Genomic DNA, 26542 nt, shown 5'->3' with positions numbered 1-26542 from the left:
ATGCAGATAAAGTAGAAGGCGGTTAAACTGTCTCTATTTGTGCTTTCAGGATAGAATGGATAAAGGTTTCTGTTTAAAACATGGTTCTGATGTACTAACAGTTTCTTAACCTTATCCAAAAGCATACAGGCATTTTTAGCACTGTGGTTGAGGTCAGGAATTTAGGAAGGTTACAGTTAGGACCAATGGCAGCATTGAAGCTGAGAATGCGTGACAACTGATTACGTGTGTGTCAACTCAAGTGGAAGTTAAAGGTCACCTTTGCTCTTGCGTCTCCCTGCGCTGTCCATTTGCTGAGCAAGGTGATAGAAACCATTTTTAAAAAGTCAGCTCAGGTGTCAAGAATGATGAATTGGAGAGAAGGAGAAAAGAAAACCTACCGAAAAGTCCCCTTTTTGTAAAGGGGAGGTAGTGATACAAAGTCATCTATCAGGCTGCTGCTGAGGCAGTTCACTTCAGAACCTCCATCTAGGGTACAGAAAGCCTCTGAAAGCCAGTAGCATTAATATAAAATAGAAAATAATAGAAGCTTCAACAAAGTTGCTTTCCTTTTTATCGTTTTGCCTCAATAGCTCATCTTTGTAATTTATCACTATAATCCTTCAAGCTAATATTTTCATATAAAAAATATATTCCAGTTAATTTCTAAAAATCAGTCAGACAAGCATTATATGACTTTTGTATGGTTTATTTCAATGCTCATTCTGTAAGGCAGAAATAAAGCACTTTCTAGTAATAATGGATCTTGGAATGCTTTAAAAGGTTCTTCATTTCAGTAGTGTGTGTGGTAGTATTCTCAACCTTTAGTGTTACGCCTGAAAAGTTACATGGATTTAAGGGCTGTTTATATATTGGGATGAATTGTGCCAAATCATGGACTAGGAACACTTGAGGAAACCTGGAGAAGACTTCAGAAGTATCAAACAAATAATCTTTTTATTACCAAGAACCACATGATTAACCTTCATATTTCTTCACTTTTCCTGATGAAAAATAAAATTCTAAAGGCGTGGGGATGTGGAACTGATTTTTTCCAGATCATGTTGATTTGTAAATCCTTTCATGGCTTTGGTGGGAGAATGGTTAAGGAAGATGAAAAGAATGGTAATGTAACATCTTCCAGTCTTGCTTTTTCCTACTCCTTGTTTGCTCAGCAGAGAAGCACTTTTTTTTTATACATTTGCTGCTGCTCTTCTTGTGTTATCATTCGTTCTTCTTTCTCACAATATCATTGCTTGGGTTGCAATTGTAATGCACTGAAGTTTTTTAGTTTTTTTTCAGGGAGTATCTAGAGATCTTAAATACTTATAATGTGTTTCCGTTATGAAGCATTTACTTTTATAGGTGCTGAACTTTAAGAAAAGCCAAGACAAAAAAGTCATAAGGGACCTTACTAGAGAACCTAATGTGAAAATATCATTAAGAAAGTAATTGAGTACCCTAGCAGAAACCTGAGTCGTATCTAATTTAGTAACCTTTTGTTAGTATAAAACTAATACTCTTGTCATGATGCAGGTCTGAAGAAGCAAACAAAGCTTTTTCTGCAGCTGTGCAAATGCATGATGTGCTCGTGAAAGCATGGGCAATGTGGGGTGATTACCTGGAGAATATCTTTGTGAAAGAACGTCAGCTTCACCTGGGTGTCTCTGCTATTACTTGCTACCTGCATGCCTGTCGTCATCAGAACGAGAGCAAATCAAGAAAGTACTTAGCAAAGGTAAGATCTAGATGCTGAAAAAAAGAATTGGAACTGCACCCCTTCAAAAAAGGCTGGGATAATGTTTACTGCCCAGATTTGTGCAATTAAAGAAGTACTAGTTAACTAGTAGAAGGCTTTAATTTAGGAAGAAAATCTGCATATGGTTGCTCTTGGGTCACTGCATGTAACTCATCTTGGGTTCTTCTACTTCACTGGGGTATCTGGGTTTTTATTTAGGTAGGGAATGTTTTGTGGGAGAAAGGGGACAAATTGCATCCAGCATTTGTTCTATATAATGTGGTGAAATACTTACAGAATCATAGAATCATAGGATAGTTAGGGTTGGAAAGGACCTTAAGATCATCCAGTTCCAAGACCCCTGCCATGGGCAGGGACACCTCACACTAAACCATGTCCCCCAAGTCTCTCTCCAACCTGGCCTTGAACACCGCCAGGGTTGGAGCATTCACAACCTCCCTGGGCAACCCATTCCAGTGCCTCACCACCCTCGCAAGAACTTCCTCTTTATAGCCAATCTAAACTTCCCCTGTTTAAGTTTTAACCCGTTACCCCTTGTCCTGTCACTACAGTCCCTAATGAAGAGTTCCTCCCCAGCATCCTTATAGGCCCCCTTCAGATACTGGAAGGCTGCTATGAGGTCTCTATGCAGCTTCTCTTCTCCAGGCTGAAGAGCCCCAGCTTTCTCATCCTGTCTTCATATGGGAGGTGCTGCAACCCCCTGATTATCCTCGTTCTTACTTGCAGAAAGGCATCCTTTGGTCCTTTAAAAACTACCATAGTTTTATTTCTGTTTATCATTACTATGGATAATTCATATTAACTTTTACCTCAGTATTGAAAATTATTCCAAATAAGCCTTTTCTGTCTCGTAATACAACAAAATTTCAGCCAAAACAAGCTCAGTTTAGGGATATTTAAACTCATGAAGAAAATGTAAGAAATGGTAACAGACTGTGGGAGACCATCTGTTTTGAACAGGAAACAAATGCAGAAAATATTTTTCTTTTTAGATTAAAGGTAGGCTCAATACCACTCTGGAGTTTATTGTTCTCCCTTTCTGGTGGCACAACTGTTAGTGATTTTTAGTCAGTGCTTAATATATTTTCATTTAAATTAAACTGTAGAAAAATTATTCTTGGGGTGGACATTAAAATAATTAAAAACACCCAAAGAAATGCTCATGTTCTTGCATTTAAGCTAATTTATTTGAATAGCATATTTTAGGTTCTATAAACATGCCTCATTTTCTACCCACCGGCAAAGCAAAACCCAAACAATCTGTGGAATTCAGTCATGCTCTTTTGTTATTTTCTGTCTTGTTTCTTAGCAAGTAGTACACTTAGATTTAGGGATAATGGATGTAAAAATTTCATCCTTTAAATATTATTTCCAAGAGAAAAAAACCTATTAGTAAAATATGTGTGGGGTTTTGTGCAACATAATAATAGCTGTGTCTTGATTTTTAAGTGCTGAGATGTCCTCTTGAAATTCTCTTTTAGGTTCTTTGGCTGCTGAGTTTTGATGATGATAAGAACACCTTAGCAGATGCAGTAGATAAGTACTGTATCGGTGTCCCACCCATTCAGTGGTTGGCCTGGATTCCACAGCTGCTGACATGCCTGGTTGGCTCAGAGGGCAAACTCCTTCTGAACCTCATCAGTCAGGTACAAAAGATAATAATGAATTTTTTTATTGTCTGTAATAGCTGTTTTCAAGATGAGATGAACATATTTTTCAAATCAAAATAAGAAAATACCCGGCCTTAAAAATGTGATAGTGTGCGACTCTTGATGAGTGGAAAAATGGTAATTTCTGTCTGTAAGTAGAATATTTTAAATTATGAAGTGTTACTTAATGAAATTAAATCCAGTTAAATTTTGTGCCATATGTGCATGAGGCATTATAGCTTTCCCTCTGGAATCATGTTTACTGCGGCTTTGTGATGAACATTATAGAACACATTAAGAAATATGTAGTTAAGTGCTTGTAATGTAGGAGTAGTGATAAAGAATTGTTAGCTTTTAGTAACTAAAACACAAACTATTTCATTAGTGCTTTGGTTTTTACTAGTGTTGACTTTGAGAAAGCAAGGCTCTGTCACCCTCAGAAATCATTACCTTTGTAAAGGGCTTTGTAAATTTCCACTTAAGTTTAGCATGACAAATGATTAGACAAATAAGGGTAAGGTTTAGGGAGTTAGATGAAGAAACTGACTTCCTGGATGTGTACCTTTGAACTGACAGATGTGAGTTTTGATTAATCTTGCTTTGGAGTTTCAAGATTTTACTGCCTATTGCTGTCTGCTCTGAGGCAGAATCTAAGAGTAGAACATAGACCGGTATCTCAGTGTAAAGCTAGTTTAAGCGTGTCTGTGGGCTAAAGGAGAAGAAGTGACATCTTTCTGTTGGTGTGCTTTTAGATGGTGTTTTGTTACTGCCTACTGTGAACAGGGTTCAAACATCGTGTTTTCAGGAATGTTAACTGTTCATGGTCTAACTTCAGCTCTGTTTTAGTTTGTGTGCAACCTGGAAGCATTTTGGTGTTCATTCATTATTGTACAGGTGAACATAGGAAGCTCTTACAATAGCCTGTGCCCCAGGCCACTTCTATGTGCAATGCTCTAGTGTTCCTTGAAAACTGGCAAAGGTCAACTGTTGTGCTGAATTTCTCACAGTAGTAGTGTTGCTGATTTTTGAGGTACGGACTTGATGATCCATGTGGCTGTCTTCCAGCTCAGGGTAGTCTATGAATCTGTGATAGCCAACTTCTTTTACACTATCCCTTATCTTTGTTCTTTCAAAGCTCCGAGAATGTCAGTTTTTGTAGAGAGAGAACATGTCCGTGTATGCTTCTATGTGCATTGATACGCAAATCTAGATAAATTTGTTTGTCCATCTGTATACATATGTTTCCTTCCCTTTCCCTACATTAAATGAAAATGAAACTTTGAAAGGACCATGCATCCAAACAGTTTAAGAAAGCACAGTAGCTAAGGCAAAATCTCTGATGCATATGGTTTCTATTATCTGACACCAATACTGTGCTCAGCTGTCCTCTGAAGCTGACAGAAGAAACTTATTTCAGTGAGTTGTAGACACTCTTTATTTGTCGACATGGGTACAAAAGTTCTTAGAAGTGAGTGCCTACTCACAAGTCTAACTGTAGTTGGAGTTCATAAATATCACAGATGTTTTTGTTTATCTTGCCTTTAAACTTAACGTCCATAGAGGGAATATAAAGTAAAAAGTACAAAATTTTATGGGTTACTGACTTAAAATTATTAGTTTGAAAAAGTACTAGAACCTAAACCTTACTTCAGACAATTTACTCTTGAATTGCATCATGAAGAATATGTGTCAGTATAGCAATCTGCCATAAATATCATATTACTGAGCAGTTTAATGCCATTGCAAAATTTCTACCATTTACCATATGCACTTGGATGGAGGAAGAATCCATGATTTAGTAAAATTGTGGCTGGAAAAGCCTCTAGTCATGTCTTAAGATGTGCTCTATCGTGGGTGGTACTTTCAGTTACTAGATAACTGAGAGCTATAGATTTTAAAGGGGATGCTGAATGTTAGGATCCCTCTAGGTTTTGCTGTGGGTTTTGTTTGGCTTTTGTGTTTATGTTTTTTTTTAATGGAAGCCACAAAATCTTTTATTTTGGGGTGAAATTGGTATACCATCACGTTAAGTGCCATAATTAGGTGGAGTAAAGTTGCTCTCTAATGGGCCTTCTTATCAAGTGTCACAGGGCCTGCTGGGAATTGTGGCCTAATTTAAAGACTAACTGCTGTCATCGTGTCTGGTTTTCTTCCATTATGTACGTAAGATCTTTGAGCTGGCCCAGCTGGTGCTCTGTCTGTTTCCAGGTTTATTAGGCAATATGATCTGGAAGCCCTGATAAGGTAATGCCTTAACAGTGTGCATAGGGAGTTATTGTTTCATCCTTTTTAGGTTTCTGTTACTGAAACCTAAAGATTTCCTAGTTTTCCCTAAGCTGTTTTTTAAACCAAGGAGCTGATAGTTATGAATTTCACTCATTTACAGAGTGAATCTGTATGTGTTGAGCTGATTTATAATCGGTTTTCCTTAACTGAGAAATATGTATATGTGTATCTCCAAATAGGTGGGAAGAGTCTATCCCCAAGCTGTCTACTTCCCTATCAGAACCCTCTATTTGACCTTGAAGATAGAACAACGAGAACGCTACAAAAGCGGTGAGCTTGATAATGTTTGGGCTCTTTGTAACTTACTGGTTTGAGTTTCACCTGATTTTACTGGGAAAACGGGTACTCTAGAAAATATACCAATTTAGCAAGCCTAAGGAAAAAAGTTCTTGATAAACTTTCCTTGCATTTGTTTCTGTAAAATTAAATCTGCATTTAGGCTTAGTTGTCTTGAATTTTCTTGGCTAAAATATCACCAAGAAGAAGAGTTTCATCTCCTTGGTTCTCATATTACCTTACTTACTGAATATCACATGTTCTTTACTGGATTTTTATCTTTAGGAATTGGTGGACAGGTAGAAAATTCTTGGATTGAAAGGCATCATAGTTTTCTGGTACATTCTAGGCTAATGTTGATTACAAGCATGAGCCATGCAACATTTAGCTCCTTTTCAAATGATTCAAGCTTTTAGAAATAATGTAACAAAAGATGAGTTCATGTAACTCAAGTGAGATAAACTGCTTTCTTTGAATAATCTATACTTCGTGTCTCCATAATAACTTTTTACAGTGAATCTTCAAGTTAAATGACCATTTAAGTTTACATGAAATAAAATCAGTTTAGGCTTTGAAGGAATGTCTGGGAGTGGGGAGAACGGAAGCAACTTGCACAATTATGTACATGAGTAAGATCCTTCTTTTTTTTTTCCAAAACCAAGTCCTATTTAGAATTGTTATGTCAAATGATTGCACAGAATTTAATTTTTCTTTTGTCCCATAAGATTTCCTGGGAATCCCAGGAGAGGAAAAAAGGCGAGGAAGGGGAGCTAAAAAACATGGTTTAAATTATTTGATTGGATATGAAACAGCATTAGTTACTTCAAGAGCATGACTTGGTAGTGTAAAAGCTGAGGCTACATCTCGTGTGTGTTTCTGAAGAGAGTTTGTATTGCTCTAGCTTTAGGAAGTATGTTCTATTGAATAGCATTTGGAGTAGAGTTTTCTTTGTAAGAAGCAGATTTTCTTGATTTTGGTAGGTAATACGTGTTTAATACTTCATGCAAATGTAAAGCAAATTTCTCAAACAGTTTATTTTGTTTCATGCAGGCATGTATCAAATTTAGGAAAGATAATTTTTTTTTCTTAATTTTCCACTTTCCAGATTCTGGGCAACAGCAGCCAAGTTCAGTTGGAAATCAGTCCCACTCTGCCTCAGATCCTGGGCCAATCAGAGCCACTGCACCGATGTGGCGATGCAGCAGAATTATGCACATGCAGCGAGAATTACATCCAACACTTTTGTCTTCTCTGGAAGGCATTGTAGATCAGATGGTCTGGTTCAGAGAGAATTGGCATGAAGAGGTATTTGATTTTAATACACCTTCATATGTATGCAACATCTAAGGAAAAGTTAATTACAAAACAGTTAACCTAGAATTAGTTTTAAACATTAAAACATACCTATTTGTTTTGATTAGTAAACTGGTGTATTTGTAAAACTGATTGTTCTGATGAGAGTTTTAAGGAGATTGGTTATTTCTGGAAGCAATACAGAGGTTTCCCTAAACCACACATTTGATGAATGCCTCTAGGATTCAACCTGTTACTTGTACTAACTGAAAATTTATATTCTTAAACTAAGTTTCATGATTACCAGTTTCTGTCTTGTTCTGGTCTCTGTGGCAGGTGGTGATTATTGTCTGAATTTTGAATTATATCAGGGAGCAGATGGAGGAGCCACTCTGCTTTCAGTATTGGCTTCTCAAAGTGTCAGGCTACTCTGTTCTGTCTACCTAGCACAGTGTTTATTTGAAAAATAGCACATAATTTTCTAATATATCACAAACTATGAAATCTGAAACTCAGCTGCTGTTGTAAGAGAGGTGTACTTTGTGATGCAGCATTTCCACTGTTCAGTGTGTTTGCAGTGCTGATAAGAATCAGCTTTGTCATTCTGACTGACCCTCTGGTGCAGTCTAAAAATGGAGTTTTAAGTAAATGTTTCTGAGAGGATATCTTTACTGTATAAAATGCAGTGTCAAATCAGAAGGCCTAATATTCCTGACTATTTTGTCTTTCTTTTTTAATACTTAGGTTCTTAGACAACTGCAGCAGGGCTTGGCAAAGTGCTATTCAGTTGCCTTTGAGAAAAGTGGAGCCGTTTCAGATGCCAAAATCACTCCTCATACACTAAATTTTGTCAAGAAGTTAGTCAGCACCTTTGGAGTAGGTCTTGAGAATGTCTCGAATGTGTCCACCATGTTTTCTAGTGCAGCCTCAGAGTCATTAGCTAGGAGAGCACAGGCAACAGCTCAAGATCCCGTGTTCCAGAAGTTAAAAGGACAATTTACAACAGGTAAATGTTTAAATTGTTTTATTAAATGTTACTTTTAATTCCCAGAGAAATTCCACTCCTCCCTCTTTCCCCAGAGTTCAGCTGTGAAGGCATTCTGCTTTTTTGTTTTTCCAGTATTTTTCCTGAGAGAGAGCATAGAATAGAGCATCTTTCTGTCATTCACCAAACCCAGAACTGTAGTCAAATCACATGTGTGTTTAAACGTAAATTAGATCACTGTAATATTTTTGCCATTTACATAGACCTGCCTGCTACACATAAGGGACAGTAATGATTTCTATTTTACAGTGATGCCAGAACTTAATGACATTTTCACCCCAGAACTCCAAACTGACAATATTATGCGACCTCTTACAAAACAGCTTACTTTGATGAGGAAAATGACTTTAGTGTTTTGGATAACTAGTTTATAAAAATCCTATTACACAATTTTACATCATTGTTAGGTAAATTGAATCAATAACTTTAATCAGATCTAATGAAAAAGGTACTTATGGGAAGTGGCTTTTTTGCTTCATTTGTTTTCTCTTTATCAGTGGAGTTACATCTCTGAGTGTCTGATTTGATTTAAAATTCTTAGAGAAGCTCATGTACAGTAGAGCATGGTTTTGATACATTTGATGAAAAGTGTTAAAGCTACACAAGTATATATGACAGAAGGTGACACTGATTGGCATCAGTGTTTTGGATTGCCAGGATTTTCAATTTTGCATAAATTGCTATCTAAACTATATCAGCTTTTCCTTAAAGATAACTGGTTGACTGAGTTTGACAAGTAGACTTGCAGTGTTTTTTCAGGCATTTCACTGATAAAATGTTGTGAAAATAAGTGAGCTGATGGGAATCTTGTGAAAGCAGCTCAGTTGTAGATATGACCTACATATCTTGTGCACGCTATGTATTTCATGATGTCCTTTTTGAGGCAGAACAGTTGCATGACAGCAGATAATGAAAGTCCTGAACCATATGATTAAATTTTTAATGGGTGAAGTGTATTAGGGAGTGAAATGGTAGTAGAAACATTCTGTGTGTCTTTAATGGGAGCATATGGGGGTGGGGATGGAAATAATCATTGGACAATGATTAATGGCATGAAATTTAACAAATTCAGATGCTAGATTCTGTACCTGTGACGGAGTAACGCTGGGTACAAGTATAGACTGGGAGAGGAATGGCTGGAGAGCAGCCCTGCAGAAAGGGATCTGGGCATGGTGGTTGACAGCAGGCTCAGTGGGAGTCAGCAGCATGCCTTGGCAGGCCAGAGGGCAAACCACATCCTGGGGTGCATCAAACAGCATAACCAGCTGGTCAAGAGATGATCATCGTGCTGTTATTTAGTCTTGGTGTGGCCCCACCTGGGGGACTGCATGCAGTTCTGAGCCTCATAGGTTAAGAAGGATGCGAAGGTACTAGAATGTATCTAGAGGAGGGCAACAAAAGCAGTGAAAGGGCTGGAAGGCATGTCCTATGAGGAACAGCTGAGCACTTAGGCTTTACCCAGTTTGGAGAAAAAGAGGCTGAGGGACAACCTGATTGTCCTCCACAGCTGCCTGAGGAGGGGAAGTGAGGGAAGTGCTGGTCTCTTCTCCCTGGTATCCAGTGATAGGATGTGTGGGAACAGTTCAAAGCTGCATCACGGGTGGTTCAGACTGGACGTTAGGAAGAATTTCTTTACCAAGAGGGTGGTCAAACCCAAGAACAGGCTTTCTGGAGAGGCTGTCAATGCCCCATTCCTGTCAGTGTTTAAAAAGCATTTGAGCAATTTCCTTAATACTTAGCCCTGAATTTGTCTGGCAGTTGGACTAGCTGATCACTGTAGCTCCCTTCCAACTACAATAGTCTACATGAAATACAGATTTGGACTAGTTTTTAATTTTTAGAAATGGTTTATGTGTCTTTACAGTGCAGTAGTAGTACAGACAAATTTTCATTGCTGTAAGTGTTGTTGATATGCTCAGTTTTTGTTGGATTTAAGTTATTTTTGGTCTGTCATGGTTTCTTTCCTCTGAGTGTTAGAGAGATCAAGGGATTAAGAAACTTTAATTACGGTTCAGTTACAGTCTTCAGTTAAAACAAAAAATGGAGAGGTTTTTCAGAGTTTACATGCCCATGTATAATCTTTGCATGTCTTTATGGTATCTAAATGGCAGGTAAGGTTTTCAGGTTTGCTATCTAATCTATATAGAATAACATATAAAACACAGAACAACAACATAGCCCTGGACATGAAAATCAGGTAAAGTCAGGAAATGCAATGAGTTTCTCAGTAAACTTCAGTTTAATAACAAGTGATTATTTTTTTGTTCATATGTTAAAGTCTGATTAAACATGAATGTCTGTGGGATAGAAATAATTATTTTGCTTAGTTCTAGATTTGATTTTGTTTTATTTTAATGAATAAATTCAGTGTTTTCATTAACAAATGAAGTATGGGAAACCAGAAGAAATTAAACTGATCAATATACTTGCACATTTTTGTAATTCAATTCATTATACAGAAAATGAAAATATGGCTTTTATTAATTTTGTAATAAGAGTAAATGCACATAAATAAGTGAATAGGATTGTAATTACTGTACTGAAGATAGCAAAGGCTGCTTTAGCATCATGAGAAACCATTTGTAAATCGTGCCTGCTTTGTCCTCTTGTCACACTACAAGGTTCATGTTTGTTTTTCTGCTTCTCAGCACTAGTTGCATTTAGGTGATGGATAGATAATTACAGTGTCTGCCTTCCATTTCAGAAGTATCCAAGCTGAGGAGCTGTCTTGGACTAAACTCTTGTCTTCAATTATTTCCAGATTAATGTTGGCAGCTATGTTTTATAGACACTTTCAACTATGTTTGGTTGCATAATCATTTCCATCAACATCTGAGTTGCGTCTTGATTCCTGTTTGGAGCCACTGGGGGCTCTTATGCCATTTCTTACATTCTAAGTACTTTGTCTGCAGCAGTCTAGACCATTGAAGCTTTGATAGGTCATTTTTTTCCATCCTAATGTTATATATTTTAAAACCGAATTTTACTTTGAAATTATTTTTTTTACTGGAACTTCAAATGCAGAGCTCTTTGACTATCTGTTCTTTGTTCCTTCTCTCCTTTCCTGCTAAACCTTTGACATCAAAGAACAGAAAAATGCTGAGAAATGCTCCCTTTGAGAGCTCTCTCAGCAGTGAAAGGAGGAGAAAAACTGCCTTCATTGTTCTTTTGTGGACATATGATAGTTTAGAGTTTGGATTGGCTTCTTTCTGCAGCCATTTCTTCACTCAAGCTGAATAGGAATGGAAAATTCCAAAGTATACCCTGAATGGGCAAGATAATTTTCTTAAGAGTTTTGCCACCCAGCACAATTAATTCTTTGCTGTGGATGGAAACTCTGTAATCAGAAGGAATCTTCTCAATGTCTGAGTGTATCTCTGAAATGTGGGGAGAGGGCAGGGGGAAGAGCTGTGTTCAAAATTCTCAGTTGTTTTAATGACTTTTTTTCTTTTGTCAAGAATGAGCATAGCATCACTTTGGTAGCTATTTCTTTACTGCCCTTCTAATTTTCGGGTAAACAGGATGTTATCCAGAAAATCCAGATCGAGAGTTTGGACAGAACAAGGGAGAGTGGGTTTAAACTTAAACAGGGAAAGTTCAGCTTAGATTCAAGGAAAAAGTTCTTTACCGTGAGGATGGTGAGGCACTGGAACAGGTTGCCCAAAGAAAGGGTAAATGCTCCATCCCTGGCAAGTTCAAGGCCAGGTTGGACAGAGCCTTGGGTGACATGGTCTGGTGTGAGGTGTCCTTGCCCACGGCAGGGGGGTTGGAACTGGATGATCTCAAGGTAGTTTCAAACACTAGCTATTCCATGATTCTATATTTGACCTTGGTCTGGACTTATCAGTGTTAGTTTTCTGGAGCTATGTTGTGAACCAGAATTCCTGTTTTGTATTTCTGCTTACCTGTCACTGAGATTTTTCATGTTTCTTGGTGCGTTCCAAAAGATCTTGTGTGATTAAGATGAACCTCTGTGAAGGTACAGAGCATGTAAATGTCTGAAACTTTAAAAGCAAGACAGCTCTTCTCTCTCAATCTTCTTCAGTATCATATGCATGAAGAACTCTGTGAAGCTAAGCTTACATTTCAGTCTTAAGTGGCGTCTTGCATGATGTCTCAGATTACATGGTGTCTTGGCTTTTCAGCTGAGGGTCCTTGGGTTATCAACTTGTAAGTGTAATCAGACTTTGTCTATGGTGAGAATAATCTTTAAAATCTTACAAATGAACTGTTGCTTGCTCTAAAAGCATTAACTGCCTGTTAACTTTGAACTGAGCAGGACTGTTTTCTGCACATGTAGCCGAAGGGTTGTTTTGGGTTTATTTTTGGTTATTTGTTTGTAGGTATTTTCTGTTTCTTTAATGCTATGTTAATGTTGGTCATTGCGTAGGTCAGGGGTTGTGGGCTGACAGAGGGATTGGTACTCTAATTTTGTTAACTGAAGTGTATTTTTGTGCTACTTCATGAAAAGTGATGGTATAGCCCTCATTCAAAAAGCAGTCACCTTTATGTAGTTGTGTTAGGAACCATTAAAATTTTTAGGTCTGTCTCACTGGCAGAAAGATTGCGTCCCATTTGTCCTTTCATTGAGAGTGACGAGGATCTTTAGCACCATTGAGAAGAGAGTGAGCTTCTTCAGTTGCAGTCTGTATCATGGTTTCCTGTGAATATCTCCATTGAAGATGAGGATATAAACTTCCTTTTCTCTTTAGGAGAAAGACAACGTAAGTAGTAGGGTGTTTTAGACCATCATGTGTTAGCTTGAGGAAGGTGTTATCCAGTAGTAAGTACTGAAAAAAATTATTTGTTTGAAACAAAAATACTTTTTATATACATTAAGATATGTGTAAAGCAGAGAGATGTCATACACACATAATGTCTGCACTGGTATTTCCCTTCCAGCTGAAATGATTTTTCTTCTCAGATGGGCTCTCTGTGACATGAGCAAAAAGACTAATTGAACTCTCTGTTTTTCCCATCTGCTACCGGGAAACAAAACAACAAAAATCCTAAACCAGGCATTTCAACGTACTGGAGCTGTTCTCATGGTGAACAAAATGGCTCTTTCTTTTCCTTCTTTTTGTAAGGGATATACAGTGATGCATGTTTTTACTACTTTTGTGGTTCCCATTATCACAACAACTAGTTGCAATTGGGGGATATTTTCCTGAACTTCAGAGATTCGGGAGATAAATGATTCAATAATTTTGCCACTTTCATGAATTGGTTTACTCCTGCTGCTCACTAGAGGGTAGGCTTGGGATTATAATAAGAGTGTTTTACAGTAATATTGCGAATACCCCTACCAGGTAGAAAAATAAAAGGGAGTATTACCGAGTTATACTAATTTCTAACACCCATGAATATGTAACTGTATTTTTCAATATAGACTTCTTTCTTATGAAAGTGGAAAAGATTTGGTATGTTTGGTTTTTTTTTTCTCTGTTTTGGGGATATTAGATTTAAGGCGTTCACTGAAAGCATGTTAGCATATCAGTGTATTGTGGATACACAATGAAATAAGTTGGGTTATGTGTTCTCTGATATTTTGTTTAACGAACAGAATAGTAAAATGAAAGGAATCATAGACTGCACTAGTTTATTCAGTAATAACTGAATTATGTGTACTCCTGTGCACATAAAGAAGAACGTAGAGAAAAAGAGTGTACGTGTGGGATGATACAGACTCTTCTGGTTAAAAGACCAAATGTGCTAAGCTTGTTTGTAGGCATAAGTCTTGTGGAGAATCAGAGTTTTGAGTGGTTTTAATTGTGGTTGAAAAAACTTTAGCATGCAGCAATTGCTCTGTGTGTGTGTGTACTTAATTCACTGTTAGCATACTTGCAGATAGATGCTTGGGGCATACTTATGTGACTAAATTAATTTGGCCTCTGAGCAGGACTCATGACTGTTCTGTTGTTTGGAGGGTTTTTTTGTTAATGTAGGAAAATACTGTGTGTGTGTAACATAGTGAAACATATATTCTGCAATAAGGGTAAAACTCATTTCTGAGACTATGTTAACTTCCTGTTGTATTGAAGCATAAAAAAGATTCTGGTCTGGTTTAGCTGAAGATCTCAGAAATACTGAATCAACATTCTCTGTTTCTTTCTTGCTGTTGCTTTTTCACCTGTGATGTGTTGAGCTTAAAATGGCATCTTTTAGACTGTGGTCTAGAAGTGCATCTTAAAAATTCAAGTCTGTTAGTTAACTTGCACAATTTGGGATGCTATAACTAATGAGGTTTCCAGTTAGGAGGTTTACTTTATCTTCTTACTGAGTGTGTTTCAGGTCTCATTGTTATCATACTGAAGTGGTGAACCATAATTTCGTGTTCGTGGTTTATTCATTTTCCCTCTTTTGCGAGATTCAGACTCATTATTTATTTATTTACTGTCTTCTGTAACTGTAGTGAAAGCAGTGTTGGGAAGACGGCACTGGTGTTGGCTCAGAAAATGGTTGATGTTGCAGTGAATTCTGTTACAGAATTATTTTCATAGTATATTGAAGACCAGGTGTTGACCTTGAGAAAGTTGTTACTTCACTTGCATGTGGGCTAGAGGAGGTAGTTCCATGCTGCAGTACTGTTAGGTTGCAAAGGAAAGAGCAGGCTGTTTGCATAATATTGTCATTTTTGCTTAGGCTGTCATGTCTGTTCTTCCTGTGGTGGCATGCAATTGTTATCGGAGCCAGGAAAGAATAAGGAGAATTTTATTGCAGCTCAGAATAGGAGAATAATAGTAATAGTCAGAATAGGGGAATAATAGTAATAGTAAATGTACTACTTGTCTTGCAGTTGCTCACAGATCCTACATTGTATCCTCAGTTTTGAGGCTCTTTCATCCACTTTAAAAGTAAAAAGCCTTCACTGATTTTAAATAAGTAAATCACTTTGAGTTGAGCAGGCTGAAAATTACAGTGCTAGTCTGTGAAATAAGCTTACTTTTCCTCTTTTACTAAATGATCTGATAATTTGGTTTATTACTCCTTGCTTTCTATGCAGTCCTTCTGGTTGCAGTATACAGACAATTAAATACAGTGATGGTATTTAAGATTTTCACAGTATGTTTTTTTAATGTTTGTGTGACTAAGGAAAAAAATTGGGAAGTTCATAATTACAGAGAATATTTTAGACCTGTGTACTGAAAAGAGGTAGCAGATTTGAACAGATTTAACTTATATATCATTTTAGAACCTCACTTAAAGATTTTCTGTAGAGATGAAATATTCTACAGAGCCTGTCGTTTGAAGGCAGGACAGCTCTGTGTGTTTGTTTGATTTGCACTATTGAAACATATGTTTTACTATCCTCCAGAGTCAGCTGATACAGTGTTGTTGCTGGTGTATGATCGTATAGCAGTTATGTCCTGCCTCTTCCCTAACGATTCTTTCTCATCTGTTTTTTTCTGAACATGCTACTTTTTCCTTGTATTTAGGGTTCATAGGTAGCCATGTTGTTCTGCTGGACTTGGTTGGTATAGATGCTTTGCTTTTTTGTGTGAGTTTCTGATAGTAGCTTTCCCTTTTCCTATAGTATTTGACACCAGTATGATGCTTTTCTGCATAACAGCTGCGTATGCTGAATGTGTATTTTGCTTGAGGGTGTGTAGTTAGAAGAACCTCTTTGAGAACTCAAAACTTCAGACACTTGATCATTAAATACCCTATAAAGAATTTGAATTGCTGAGATTTATGTATATTTTCTTGTTTGTTTTTTTTTTTTTTTTAGACTTTGACTTCAGTGTGCCAGGGTCAATGAAACTTCACAATCTGATCTCTAAACTGAAGAAATGGATCAAAATTCTGGAGGCAAAAACTAAACAGCTTCCAAAGTTCTTCCTCATAGAAGAAAAGTGCCGCTTTCTCAGTAATTTCTCAGCTCAAACTGCAGAAGTAGAGATACCTGGAGAATTCCTTATGCCAAAGCCAACACATTACTACATCAAGATAGCAAGGTAACTTAAAAATACACTTTGGTAGTTGTAATTCTGAAAATGGAGAAGAAAATGAAAACCTTCTCCATCTGTTCACTTTGCAACAGTGGATGTCTTGTACCTTTCATATATATAAATTACATATATAGAGACATACCTTGGAATAGCACCTTTTTTTTTAATTTTATTTTATCCTCCTGTGGTAATTTTACACTGCCACAGTAAGCAACTGTAGTGTTACATGATGAGTATGCTTCATATACTGATAGAAGTTGAGATGAGTTCTTCTGTTGTAGTCAATACAGGTACTATGGTTCAAAAAGGTCTGATCTGGTGATTAATTTTGCTCAAGAGCTCTTTTTTAACAAAAATCAAGCAGAAGACCTTTTTGACTACAGAATAGAAACCATGGGCTAGCTGGGCAATAGAATTGTACCTTGTAAAAACCTTGTAATGCAGTTGCACTACCTTATTTCTTTGGTGGGTTTTGTTTGATTTGATTTAATACCAGAGGAGATTTGCTCAGGTGCTTTATTATCCCTTTCTTCCTAATAGGTTTATGCCCAGAGTGGAGATAGTTCAGAAACACAATACTGCAGCAAGAAGACTTTATATCCGAGGCCATAATGGAAAGATTTACCCATACCTGGTAATGAATGATGCTTGCCTGACAGAGTCTCGTAGAGAAGAGCGGGTATTACAGCTTCTTCGCCTTTTAAACCCCTGCTTGGAGAAAAGGAAAGAAACCACAAAAAGACACTTATTTTTTACAGGTACTGAAAGGAGAGATTTTACATTATTTTTTACGTATATGTTATACTCAAAGATTGCAATTATTACATTTTTTGACAGCTACTAATAACTGATACTGAATGTTTTGAATATTCAGAAGGTAAAGTCACATCTGTCTAGGTGATAAGCCTTTTTTTGGCATTGTAGCTCCCCTCTGAAGAAATAAAGCTGATTGCATGGGATCTAGGATGTTTTTAGAAGAGCTTACACGCATCATTTGCTGTATAAAGTTTAGTTGTGAATAACACCTATAAGGCAGAGACATGCCTGTTGGAGGTGTTGCTATGGAAATGGATACATGTACTTCAGAACAAGCGTTTAGAAACAAAGAGAAAGAGAACAAAACTTTTTCTCCCAAGTTGCAGTGTATGAATATTGAATTTCTTTTACCTCTTCCACATAACACAAAAGGAATTTTTTTGTAGAGCTTTGAATTTGGTGAATGGTTTCTGAGCTCTTTGATACGAAAACATGTATTTATATTATTTTTTTTTTATATCCATGGTGATGTTTGCTTTCAGGAATATACTGACTGCTTGGTTGTTGCTGAATTAAATCCATTCATAATCCAGATACTTGACGCAGGACTCGAGTGCACTTCTATGATCTTGTAATAGGTAACTTGGTTTGGAGAGTGCACTTTGCCAACAGCACCACCTGGTAATGCTTAAAAAATCCAGAATTAACAAACATAATGGTAGGGAGGCCTTAGTGAGGAGAGTTAAGGAGGTTTCCAACATTATTGCTGTGTAGATATTGCCAAAATACTTAATAAAAAGGTCACGCATTTAGGCATTTTGAAACAGACACAGTGAATGAAGGCTGAAAACACAGTTTTAATTCTTTCCTTTTGTATCTTGGCTTTTTTTATGTGTTGATTATAAATAATTCATTCATGAAATGAGAAACAGAAAATATCAGTCTTGCCTGGCAACATACTTGGTCTGCTTGTGATTCCGATACTTTAAAACAGTGAAACCCTTTGTTTTCCAGATATGAAGGCTTTTGGCAAGTTCCAGCTTAAACTGAGTAGCTAGTTTATATTAATGTATAATACTTTTCATTTCAGAAGGTCACTTTATATAAATGAGTTCTGTATGTTGCATTATTCAGTTCTGATAATCCTTGGTTGGTAAGCAGGAAATATATTACGGATAAGGGAAACTTTCATCAAAGAGACAAAGTTGCTGCTATGCTGTTGTCCTTTTAAAAAGTGCTGAGCACTGATTTTTAAAAAAGTGTGTATTTCTTGGTCCTCCTTTTTGGGCTAATAGTATCTATTTGCATGAAGTTGTTTCATGAGTTTAGGTGTCCAGACGATGCAACTGGCACTTTCAGAGCTAGAAATGCATATATGAGTTCTAACTTTAAAAAGACAAAAATACCCAAGGCAAAGGATTTGTTATAACAAAAGGTCAGTATCTCTACATATGTGAAGACAATGTTGCATCACTCTGAGGCCAAAATAACAAAAGTGCAATAAACGGTCTTTAAAACTATGCAAAACAAGGACACTGGTACAGAAGTATACCCTCTATATACTAAAGTAACATGTTTTCCTTCAAAAAGCTGTTTTTAAAGTATAGTGTTTCTGGAAACAATTCTGTTCCTTGTGGTTTGATGCTATTTGGAAGAACCTAAAGAACATCCATTTCTCTGCTGCTAGAGGTTAATGGAAGCACACCAGAAGAAGTAGCTCATTAAACCCCTTCTGCAGAATGCATTTCTTCTTTAAGAGCGAAGAAATTGCATCAAAAAATTTAAATGTATTTAAACAACTTTTCCCTCTATTTCTGAGTTTAATTGTTACAGCTTCTGAGGGAAATGTTGAGAGAACAGTGTTGGTGGTAACGGAAGGTCACTGTCAAACAGTACAGTGTCACTGGAAAAGCTGGCTATGAAGAGGCCTTGTCTGTTTTGATGTGGGTGGGGATGCACATAAGACTGAGTAGGATGATACATCTGTTGAGCACCATGAAAGTGCAAATAGGCTTTTTTGCAACTTTATTGCTCACCAAGGAAAAGCTCACTGCCTTAGGTTTTCTTATTGTTGAATATTTTGCTGTGTCTTCCCTGTGTTGTTTTCAAGTGGTGTCATTTAAACATCTATTCTTCAACTATGTTCAGGTTTTTTCCTCCGGTTTTTCTGAATCACTTTAAATACCCTATTGAGCTAAGTAGTTTTGTTCTTCAGACTCATTTTTACTGACATAATGCCAGTATCATGTAATCAGATATTACAAACCCGTTTGCACCTGAACTAAGTATTAACCTCTTTTCAGCAGGTAAAGTAGGAAGAATAACAAGTGTTAAATTTTTTTTTTCTAATATTGTTGATGTTTCTGTTACAAAAATCTGCTGTTGTTCTTTTTAACAGAGCTTGTTAGTTGTGAGTGTAGTAATAAAAATTTTGATACAACCATGATCATCAGCTGAAATGTATCTCACTTGTGTGCTACTTCTTCTCTTAGTATTTGGAGTATGGATTAACTGTTTTGTTCTCTTTTGCTCTCTCTTCCCTCTCCCTGCCCCACCACTATCCCCTCTCACCCTTCTCAAATGTCTCCTAGTCCCCCGTGTCGTAGCAGTTTCCCCACAGATGCGTTTGGTTGAAGACAATCCCTCTTCTCTTTCCCTGGTGGAGATCTATAAGCAACGCTGTGCCAAGAAAGGCATTGAGCATGACAACCCTATTTCTCGTTACTATGACAGACTGGCAACGGTCCAAGCACGAGGGACTCAGGCTAGCCATCAGGTATTAGAATGTATAATGAATTTTAATCAAGGGCTTTCGTGAGGTCTCTGCTGTGTCCCATATCCCCTGCCCCGATTCATCGCCTCTCATTAGATGTGAGACAGATATATGTGCAGAGGTGGCATTTTGATTTTTTTGGAGTTCACTTTGGTTTTGCTTAATGTATTCTTGGGAACTTTTAGATCTCTTTGGTGTTTTAGGTTATCTTGGAAAGCTTCAAAAAAGCTGTATTTGTTTTACTCTAGGTTTTTTTGGGTAACTGCAAGGGAAAACAGACAAGGTGTTGATTGCTGTTTGGTCCTTAAAGTGCTTTGAAAATAATTAATTGATAACATGGGAAACAGCATTCATAATTTACATAAGCAGTTACAGCATGTTATGTGAGGCAGGCTTCCCCAAGTTCTTCTAATGGATCTCTTAAAATTGCGAGTGGATTCATTTCATCTAACTCAAATAGAAACAGTTGAGTAATCACACCCTAATAAATGATAGTACTCAGAAAGAACAAAGCTCTCTCTCGCCTATCTGCATCAAACATCCAACTGTGATAAATAAGGTTATTTAATGTTTTTTATCTCAAGGTTAGTGCAGATTCTTACATAAAATGCCAGTCCCATTTTAAATATAGCTATTAGAAAATACATGGTATACATGCAGGCATGGTTTAGAGACAGTATCTGTTCAGGCTTCCTTTGTTAAAAATCAAATGAAGTGTTACCTAACATTTGTTTCTATTTTGAGGGTTTTTCCTTCAGGTTATGAAACTCTCTAACAGCCATTTAATTGAAGTCAGTATGACTGTCATGTTTTCTGGTGTCCTAGAACAGATCCTAGCGTTACATCTTTTTCTAATTAATTAGGCTGGTATATGGTACAGTAATTAAATATTTTGGTAATTGCAAATGTGTGCATATAGGGGAAAAGCTGGCAGAGTGTACGCTGACAGAAATGGCTGAACACAGCTCTCAGCTTTTACCTTTTTGTATCTTTGAGGTGCTTTTGTTGTAATATAATACATGTTACAAATTACTTTGCACAGTCTTTCCCTATCTTGTGCAATAACCATCCTTTCCCTTTTACCCAGTGAAGAAACCATGCAGAGAGCCATCTTTAGGCTGCATGCTTTGTACAATTTTGAATCTTGCCATTAGCTTAAATTAAAGGGATTTGTTTTATTGCTACAAAATTCTTATCCAGCTTTCACTGAAGCTAGAAAGTAGTGAAGTATGTTCTGTTAGTTTCCTATATGGAAATGCTGCATCATGAGTTGAATGTCTCTTTAGCTCAATTCTGATTTTCTTTAAAGTTTTGAATAGAAGACACATCAAATTGGGTTATATGCTTTTTCAGTCTCTGGTTTTCCAACATGCAGGTTTGCAGTTCTCATGCTTATATGGTTTTATGAAAAATTTATTTTTTTTCAAATAAAAAGCATTTTCTAGCTGTGCAGAGGCTGGGCTAACAAAACACTCTTGTGTTTTGACAGAGAAGTGAGGCAATGGTGTAGGATTGAAAGCATTCAATTTCAGGGTATTTTTTTCCTAAAATGGGATACAGCAGTTGTGAGAAGTTTGGTAGTTGCTCTTGGCACATTCGTCTGTTGGTAAGAAATCTATTAAAAATTATCTCTTTCAACTAATATTTATGCAGGTTCTCAGAGATATACTTAAAGAAGTGCAGAGCAACATGGTGCCGCGCAGCATGCTGAAGGAATGGGCTCTTCATACATTCCCCAACGCCACCGATTACTGGACTTTCCGAAAGATGTTCACTATTCAGCTAGCCCTAATTGGCTTTGCAGAATTCATCTTTCATTTAAATAGACTCAACCCTGAAATGCTGCAGATTGCCCAGGTATGGGTTAGTTTATTCTAGATGCATGCTGTTGTCTTTGGTCAGATGGAAATTTGGACTATACTTTGGAAATGAGTCAAAACAGTAATTTGATACGTGTAATCAACAGTGCATGTCAATAGGCTTTTCATTTATATGTGATTGCACATCATGTAGGTAGCAATTTAAACTGCAGTCTCCATGGACATCAACTCTACCTTCTATGGTGAAAATGTAGAACTTTGTAAAGTCATTCTTAGGTACTGGAACTGTTTGTGTAAATGACTGATAAGTCACTCTTTTTGTCCTTCAAATATATTGCTTTGAATATGTGTTTTCATCAGATTAAAAAAAATAAATTTACAGCTTCATTTTCATAGAGGGGAATACTCTTTTTCAAATACTGTTCTTTATTCAGCATTGCCATCATGTCAAGCTGCAACTCCTATTAATAGTGATTTTTATGTTTTAACCCAACATTTGAAATGAGGCTTGCCACTTTAGTAGGGCGAAGGTGGTATATATTAAAGTCTTAATGCCATTTTAATGCATGCAGGAATATGCTCTGTATAGCAATTAAGTTTCTTTAATCCCTCTAGGTAAGTGTTCAGATGCTTAGTCTAAGGGAACAATGCACAGAGAATGCTTGCCCAGAGCTGGGATGTGCAGAGATGTGTCTGTCCATATGACTCCTTAGACCATACTACAAAAGAAGCTATTCGTTAAGTTTGATATTACAACAATGTGTATTTAGCAAGGAGTTTTGAGAAAAATACATACCTGACTTTGCATGCCTTGAATTTTAATGTTTTTGCTCAAAACCTGTTTGACTGAAAGAGTGAAAAGCTGTTGGGAGTACATTTGTATTCTGAGTATTAATGGTAAACAAAAATCCAACTTATTTTTGTTTCATTAATGAAATGAATGTTCTTTTAATTACTTTTATGCCTCTTGTTTCTAAATCCAGGATACTGGCAAGCTAAATGTAGCTTACTTTCGCTTTGACATTAATGATGCTACTGGAGATTTGGATGCCAATCGTCCAGTTCCATTCCGGCTTACACCAAACATCTCTGAATTTCTTACCACTATCGGGGTGTCTGGTCCACTAACTGCATCTATGATTGCAGTAGCTCGCTGCTTTGCACAGCCAAATTTTAAGGTTTGTATAGCTTTTTAAAGGGCTGTTTGCAGGCATGTTGTATTTGGCAATTTAGAAACAAAACAGCACTTTCTTGGTTAAAGTGAAAACTAAACAGTACTTACTTGTTTTTAAATCTTAGTCTAAGATCATCACAAATGCCAGCTGAAATGTTTGCAGTTTACCTTTTTGAAAGAATAGGAAGAATATAGGTGGAAGTCTGTCCTTAATTTAAGTCTTTGTCCAAACATGTTATTTCACAGCTCTTGCCTCATAAGTCATTAAGAATTTTGACAGTGTTAAATAGTAAAATGGCAAATGCAACATCATTTAGAATCTTCGTAATCATCTGTCAATAGAAATGTGTTTTGGTTCTTTGTTAGTGGAATAGAATGCTAAAGATACACTGTTACTTTGATGGATTCTAGCTCTTAACAGGTTGTAGTTTTCTGAAGAAATTGTCTAGCTTCCTTTTAAATTCTAATGCTTTCCAAAAATGAGGCATCTTGCACTTAGGCAAGCAATTTGCACCAGAAAGACATTGTGCAGAATGTACTGTAGCTACGGTATGAGCTAGTTACATTATAAAAGATGGAAAATATTCTAAAGTGATTTTAGTCTTTATCTAAAATGCAGAAAGCTGTGTAGAATATGTTTTTAGTAATTCATCATCTTACCTTACAAAACCATGTCTATTACACACAAACAAGTTTGCAAACATAGCCTGTAATTTCAGCATGTGAATGATGTATGCCCACTTAGACATGTCACATCGATTTGATGCAGCTCCACCTTGAGTACTGTGTGCAGTTTTGGGTGCCTCCATGTAAGAGGGACATCACATATTAAGAGTGTGTACAGATTGGTTGTGTACAACCAAGATTGTGAAAGGTCTTGAGGGCAGGACTTCTGAAGAGAACTTGAGGTCACTTGGTTTGTTCAGCTTGGAGAAGAGAAGGCTGAGGGGTGACCCCACTGCAGACCACAACTTCCTCAACGACGGCAGTGGAAGGGAGGTGCTGAGCTTCTCTCTCTGGTGAACAGTAATAGCATACAAGGAAATGGAATGAAACTGCATAAGTTCAGACTGGACATTAAGAAAAAGTTCTTCACTTAGAGTGTGGCTGGTCAGTGGAACAGGCTTCCCATGGAAGTGGTTGCAGCACCAAGCCTGCCAGAGTTCAAGGAGTATTTGGGCAACACTCTTGTTCATATGGTTTATGGTTAGGTAGTCCTGCAAGGAACAGGGAGTTGAGCTTGATCCTTATGCGTCCCTTCCAACTTGAAGTATTCTGTGATTCTCTGAAGGTCAGAGAACAAGTGGCCATTTATTCTTTTTGGAGTGATGGGTGCCCAGCTCAGTTCAGACACGTGGTGATTACTGCTTTAGATTATCTGTCTTTTGGACTACAGAGAAATGCTTGTAACGTTTTCTGCTTTTATCTTTTTTACAAATGCCCATAAAATATATTTAACGTGTTGGCCTAATAGCTATATGTGTTATGAAATGTTTTATTTGTTAGGTGCAGACAGGGAATTTGATTCGGACTGGTTACCTAGAAGTTCAGTTTAGGACCTCAGGAGTGTTGAAGTTGACAGATGAATGTCAGTAACTCAATTCAGTGATGAGAAAAAACAGCAACTGTTTCTTGCAGGCATTTTTTTTTTCATCCAGGGGTAGAAATGGCCTGTATATGCCTATGTGTACGCATATTATATACACCAATATACGTATATGGTGTGATATATATTAAATGCATATGTATGTATGTTGTAGTCAGTGTTCTTTCCATGTTTGGAGAAAGCAGTGTACCCTGAGAGTGTAATCCCTGTGCAGAAAAACTTCTGCTTTGCAAAGCACTCTTAATCTTTGCACAAGACTTCTGTGTATGTGTGGGAAAAGTCATAAATTTAGTGGAGTCATCTTAATACAGGATGCACATGACTGCATTTGTGTATGAAGACCTTAATATATGTTACAGCTTAAGCGATGTTTCAATTCTCTAAGAGGCATGATGTGTTTTCATGATGAGAGCTTTTTATGAAAAGAAACACCTTGAGAGGAAATAGTAAAGACAGTTGGAAGCCACATTCATCTTAAAAACACTGAGATTGCAATGCTTAACCAGAAGTGTCAAAATGGTGTTGACTAAAATCTAGTTACTATTCTGTAATACCTGATGGTTCTTCGGATTAAATATAACAGTCTGATTTTTTTCTCCTTCGTGTAGGTTGATGGCATCCTAAAAACTGTTCTACGGGATGAAATAATTGCATGGCACAAAAAAACACAAGAGGATACTTCCTCTCCACTTTCAGCAGCTGGGCAACCCGAAAACATGGACAGCCAGCAGCTGGTTTCACTAGTTCAAAAAGCTGTTACTGCTATCATGACTCGACTTCATAATCTTGCTCAGTTTGAAGGAGGAGAAAGCAAAGTCAACACTCTGGTAGCAGCTGCAAATAGCTTGGATAATCTCTGTCGTATGGATCCTGCCTGGCACCCTTGGCTGTAACTTGAATTTTTCAATAGCTTTTTTTGCTGCTGTTTGTGGTGTGAGCCATATATTGTGTTAAGAAAATGTGAAAAAAGCTTTCCAGACCATGGCTTACTTGCCACACTGCATTTTATCAGTCTTTTTTTTAAGTGTGTTTACAGTCACAGGACAATTTCACTGCTTTTAATTTCATGAGGGGACGTTTCCTCCTGTTTAAGAAAGGCTGTTTAATATGCAACAACAGTTTTCACAAATAGCTTAAAATGAAGAGAGGAAACTTAAATATTGTACAGAAAAATCTTATTTTATGATGAGGACTATAAATGTAGCACTGTTAGATTTAGGGTCTGGCATTCCTAATAAGCTGCAGTATATATTTTTTTTTTATACCATAGTAATTACTAAGAAAAAATTAAAAAAAAAATAAAAAAAAGACAGTATTCCCAGTTACTGAATGTTACTTTGTGAAATTTTACTTAATTGCTGTCCCTTCATTCTACCAAATTGAAGGCACAAATAAATACTCTTCCTTTAAGTTTGCTTCAAATTTACACGAGCAAAGATGGTTTGTACAGAGAATTTTGTACCAAATGTATAGAGGTAACTTTTTGTTAGGCACTGAGAAAATGATTATCAAATTGTGCTGGCTTTTCTTGGAGCGCAAGCTATGTACAGTAAAAGTGTAAACCATTTAGAGTACTTGGTTTGTTGTGGACAGTGTTGGGGCAGGGGGGAGTTTATAAAAAGGGTGGAAAAAGGCATCCATGGGTACATGTGTTTTGCTGTAATAGATTAAAAAAAGTCAAATCATATGATTTTTTTTTTTTTTTCATGTTTAGAATTACAGTAGCTTGTTTGGAATGAATCTGTTTCTTTGTAATTTAAGAAAAGATCAGTTTAATGTTTCACTTGTCTTTCTGTTAGCATTTTTATAAAACTTCGGTGTTGAGAATGTTAAATTTGTACAGAGTGATTTTTTCAAAATAAATATTTTGTAAAACTCTCAGTGGTATTCATTTTATTTAAAATATTTTAAATATTATACTATGGACTAGATAGAAAAGTCTCAAGAGCAGGTGGAATCTTTAGTAAATGAAACCGGCCTGTATTTTAAAGGGTGATAACTGCATTAACAAGACATGGATGTGATGGCCTCATGTATGGTGTTGAATTTGCTTACAGAAGAGCTGTGAACAGGAAGTATAAATTTCTTCATTCAGTGTATAGTCTTTTTTTCCTAACCAGTTAATGTGTTAACCATATGTTTTCTAAAAGTCTGTCTTTAAACAGAGTAGTCTATTT

The 26542-nt window shown here is 36.8% G+C and overlaps 1 protein-coding gene across 4 annotated transcripts in view; it reads left to right on the top strand.

Moving 5' to 3' along the window:
• Nucleotides 1–26246, top strand: part of TRRAP (transformation/transcription domain associated protein) — a 99777-nt gene extending 73531 nt beyond the window's left edge. For all 4 annotated transcript variants that reach the window (XM_062607999.1, XM_062608002.1, XM_062608000.1 and 1 more), the window contains exons 62-72: nucleotides 1516–1717; nucleotides 3220–3384; nucleotides 5853–5943; nucleotides 7055–7254; nucleotides 7987–8248; nucleotides 16017–16242; nucleotides 16777–16994; nucleotides 19584–19768; nucleotides 21419–21622; nucleotides 22569–22763; nucleotides 24974–26246. In XM_062607999.1, coding sequence (XP_062463983.1) covers nucleotides 1516–1717; nucleotides 3220–3384; nucleotides 5853–5943; nucleotides 7055–7254; nucleotides 7987–8248; nucleotides 16017–16242; nucleotides 16777–16994; nucleotides 19584–19768; nucleotides 21419–21622; nucleotides 22569–22763; nucleotides 24974–25258 — 2233 coding nt within the window. In that variant the 3' untranslated portion in view covers nucleotides 25259–26246. The remainder of the gene's footprint in view (nucleotides 1–1515; nucleotides 1718–3219; nucleotides 3385–5852; nucleotides 5944–7054; nucleotides 7255–7986; nucleotides 8249–16016; nucleotides 16243–16776; nucleotides 16995–19583; nucleotides 19769–21418; nucleotides 21623–22568; nucleotides 22764–24973) is intronic.
• Nucleotides 26247–26542: the final 296 nt, after the last annotated feature.

Source organism: Pezoporus occidentalis, unplaced genomic scaffold (genome assembly GCF_034315485.1).
Source record: "Pezoporus occidentalis ecotype Australia unplaced genomic scaffold, CSIRO_AGI_Poc_V1 ctg128, whole genome shotgun sequence".
Lineage (NCBI taxonomy): Eukaryota > Metazoa > Chordata > Aves > Psittaciformes > Psittacidae > Pezoporus > Pezoporus occidentalis.
This window is presented reverse-complemented; position numbering and strand designations above follow the sequence as displayed.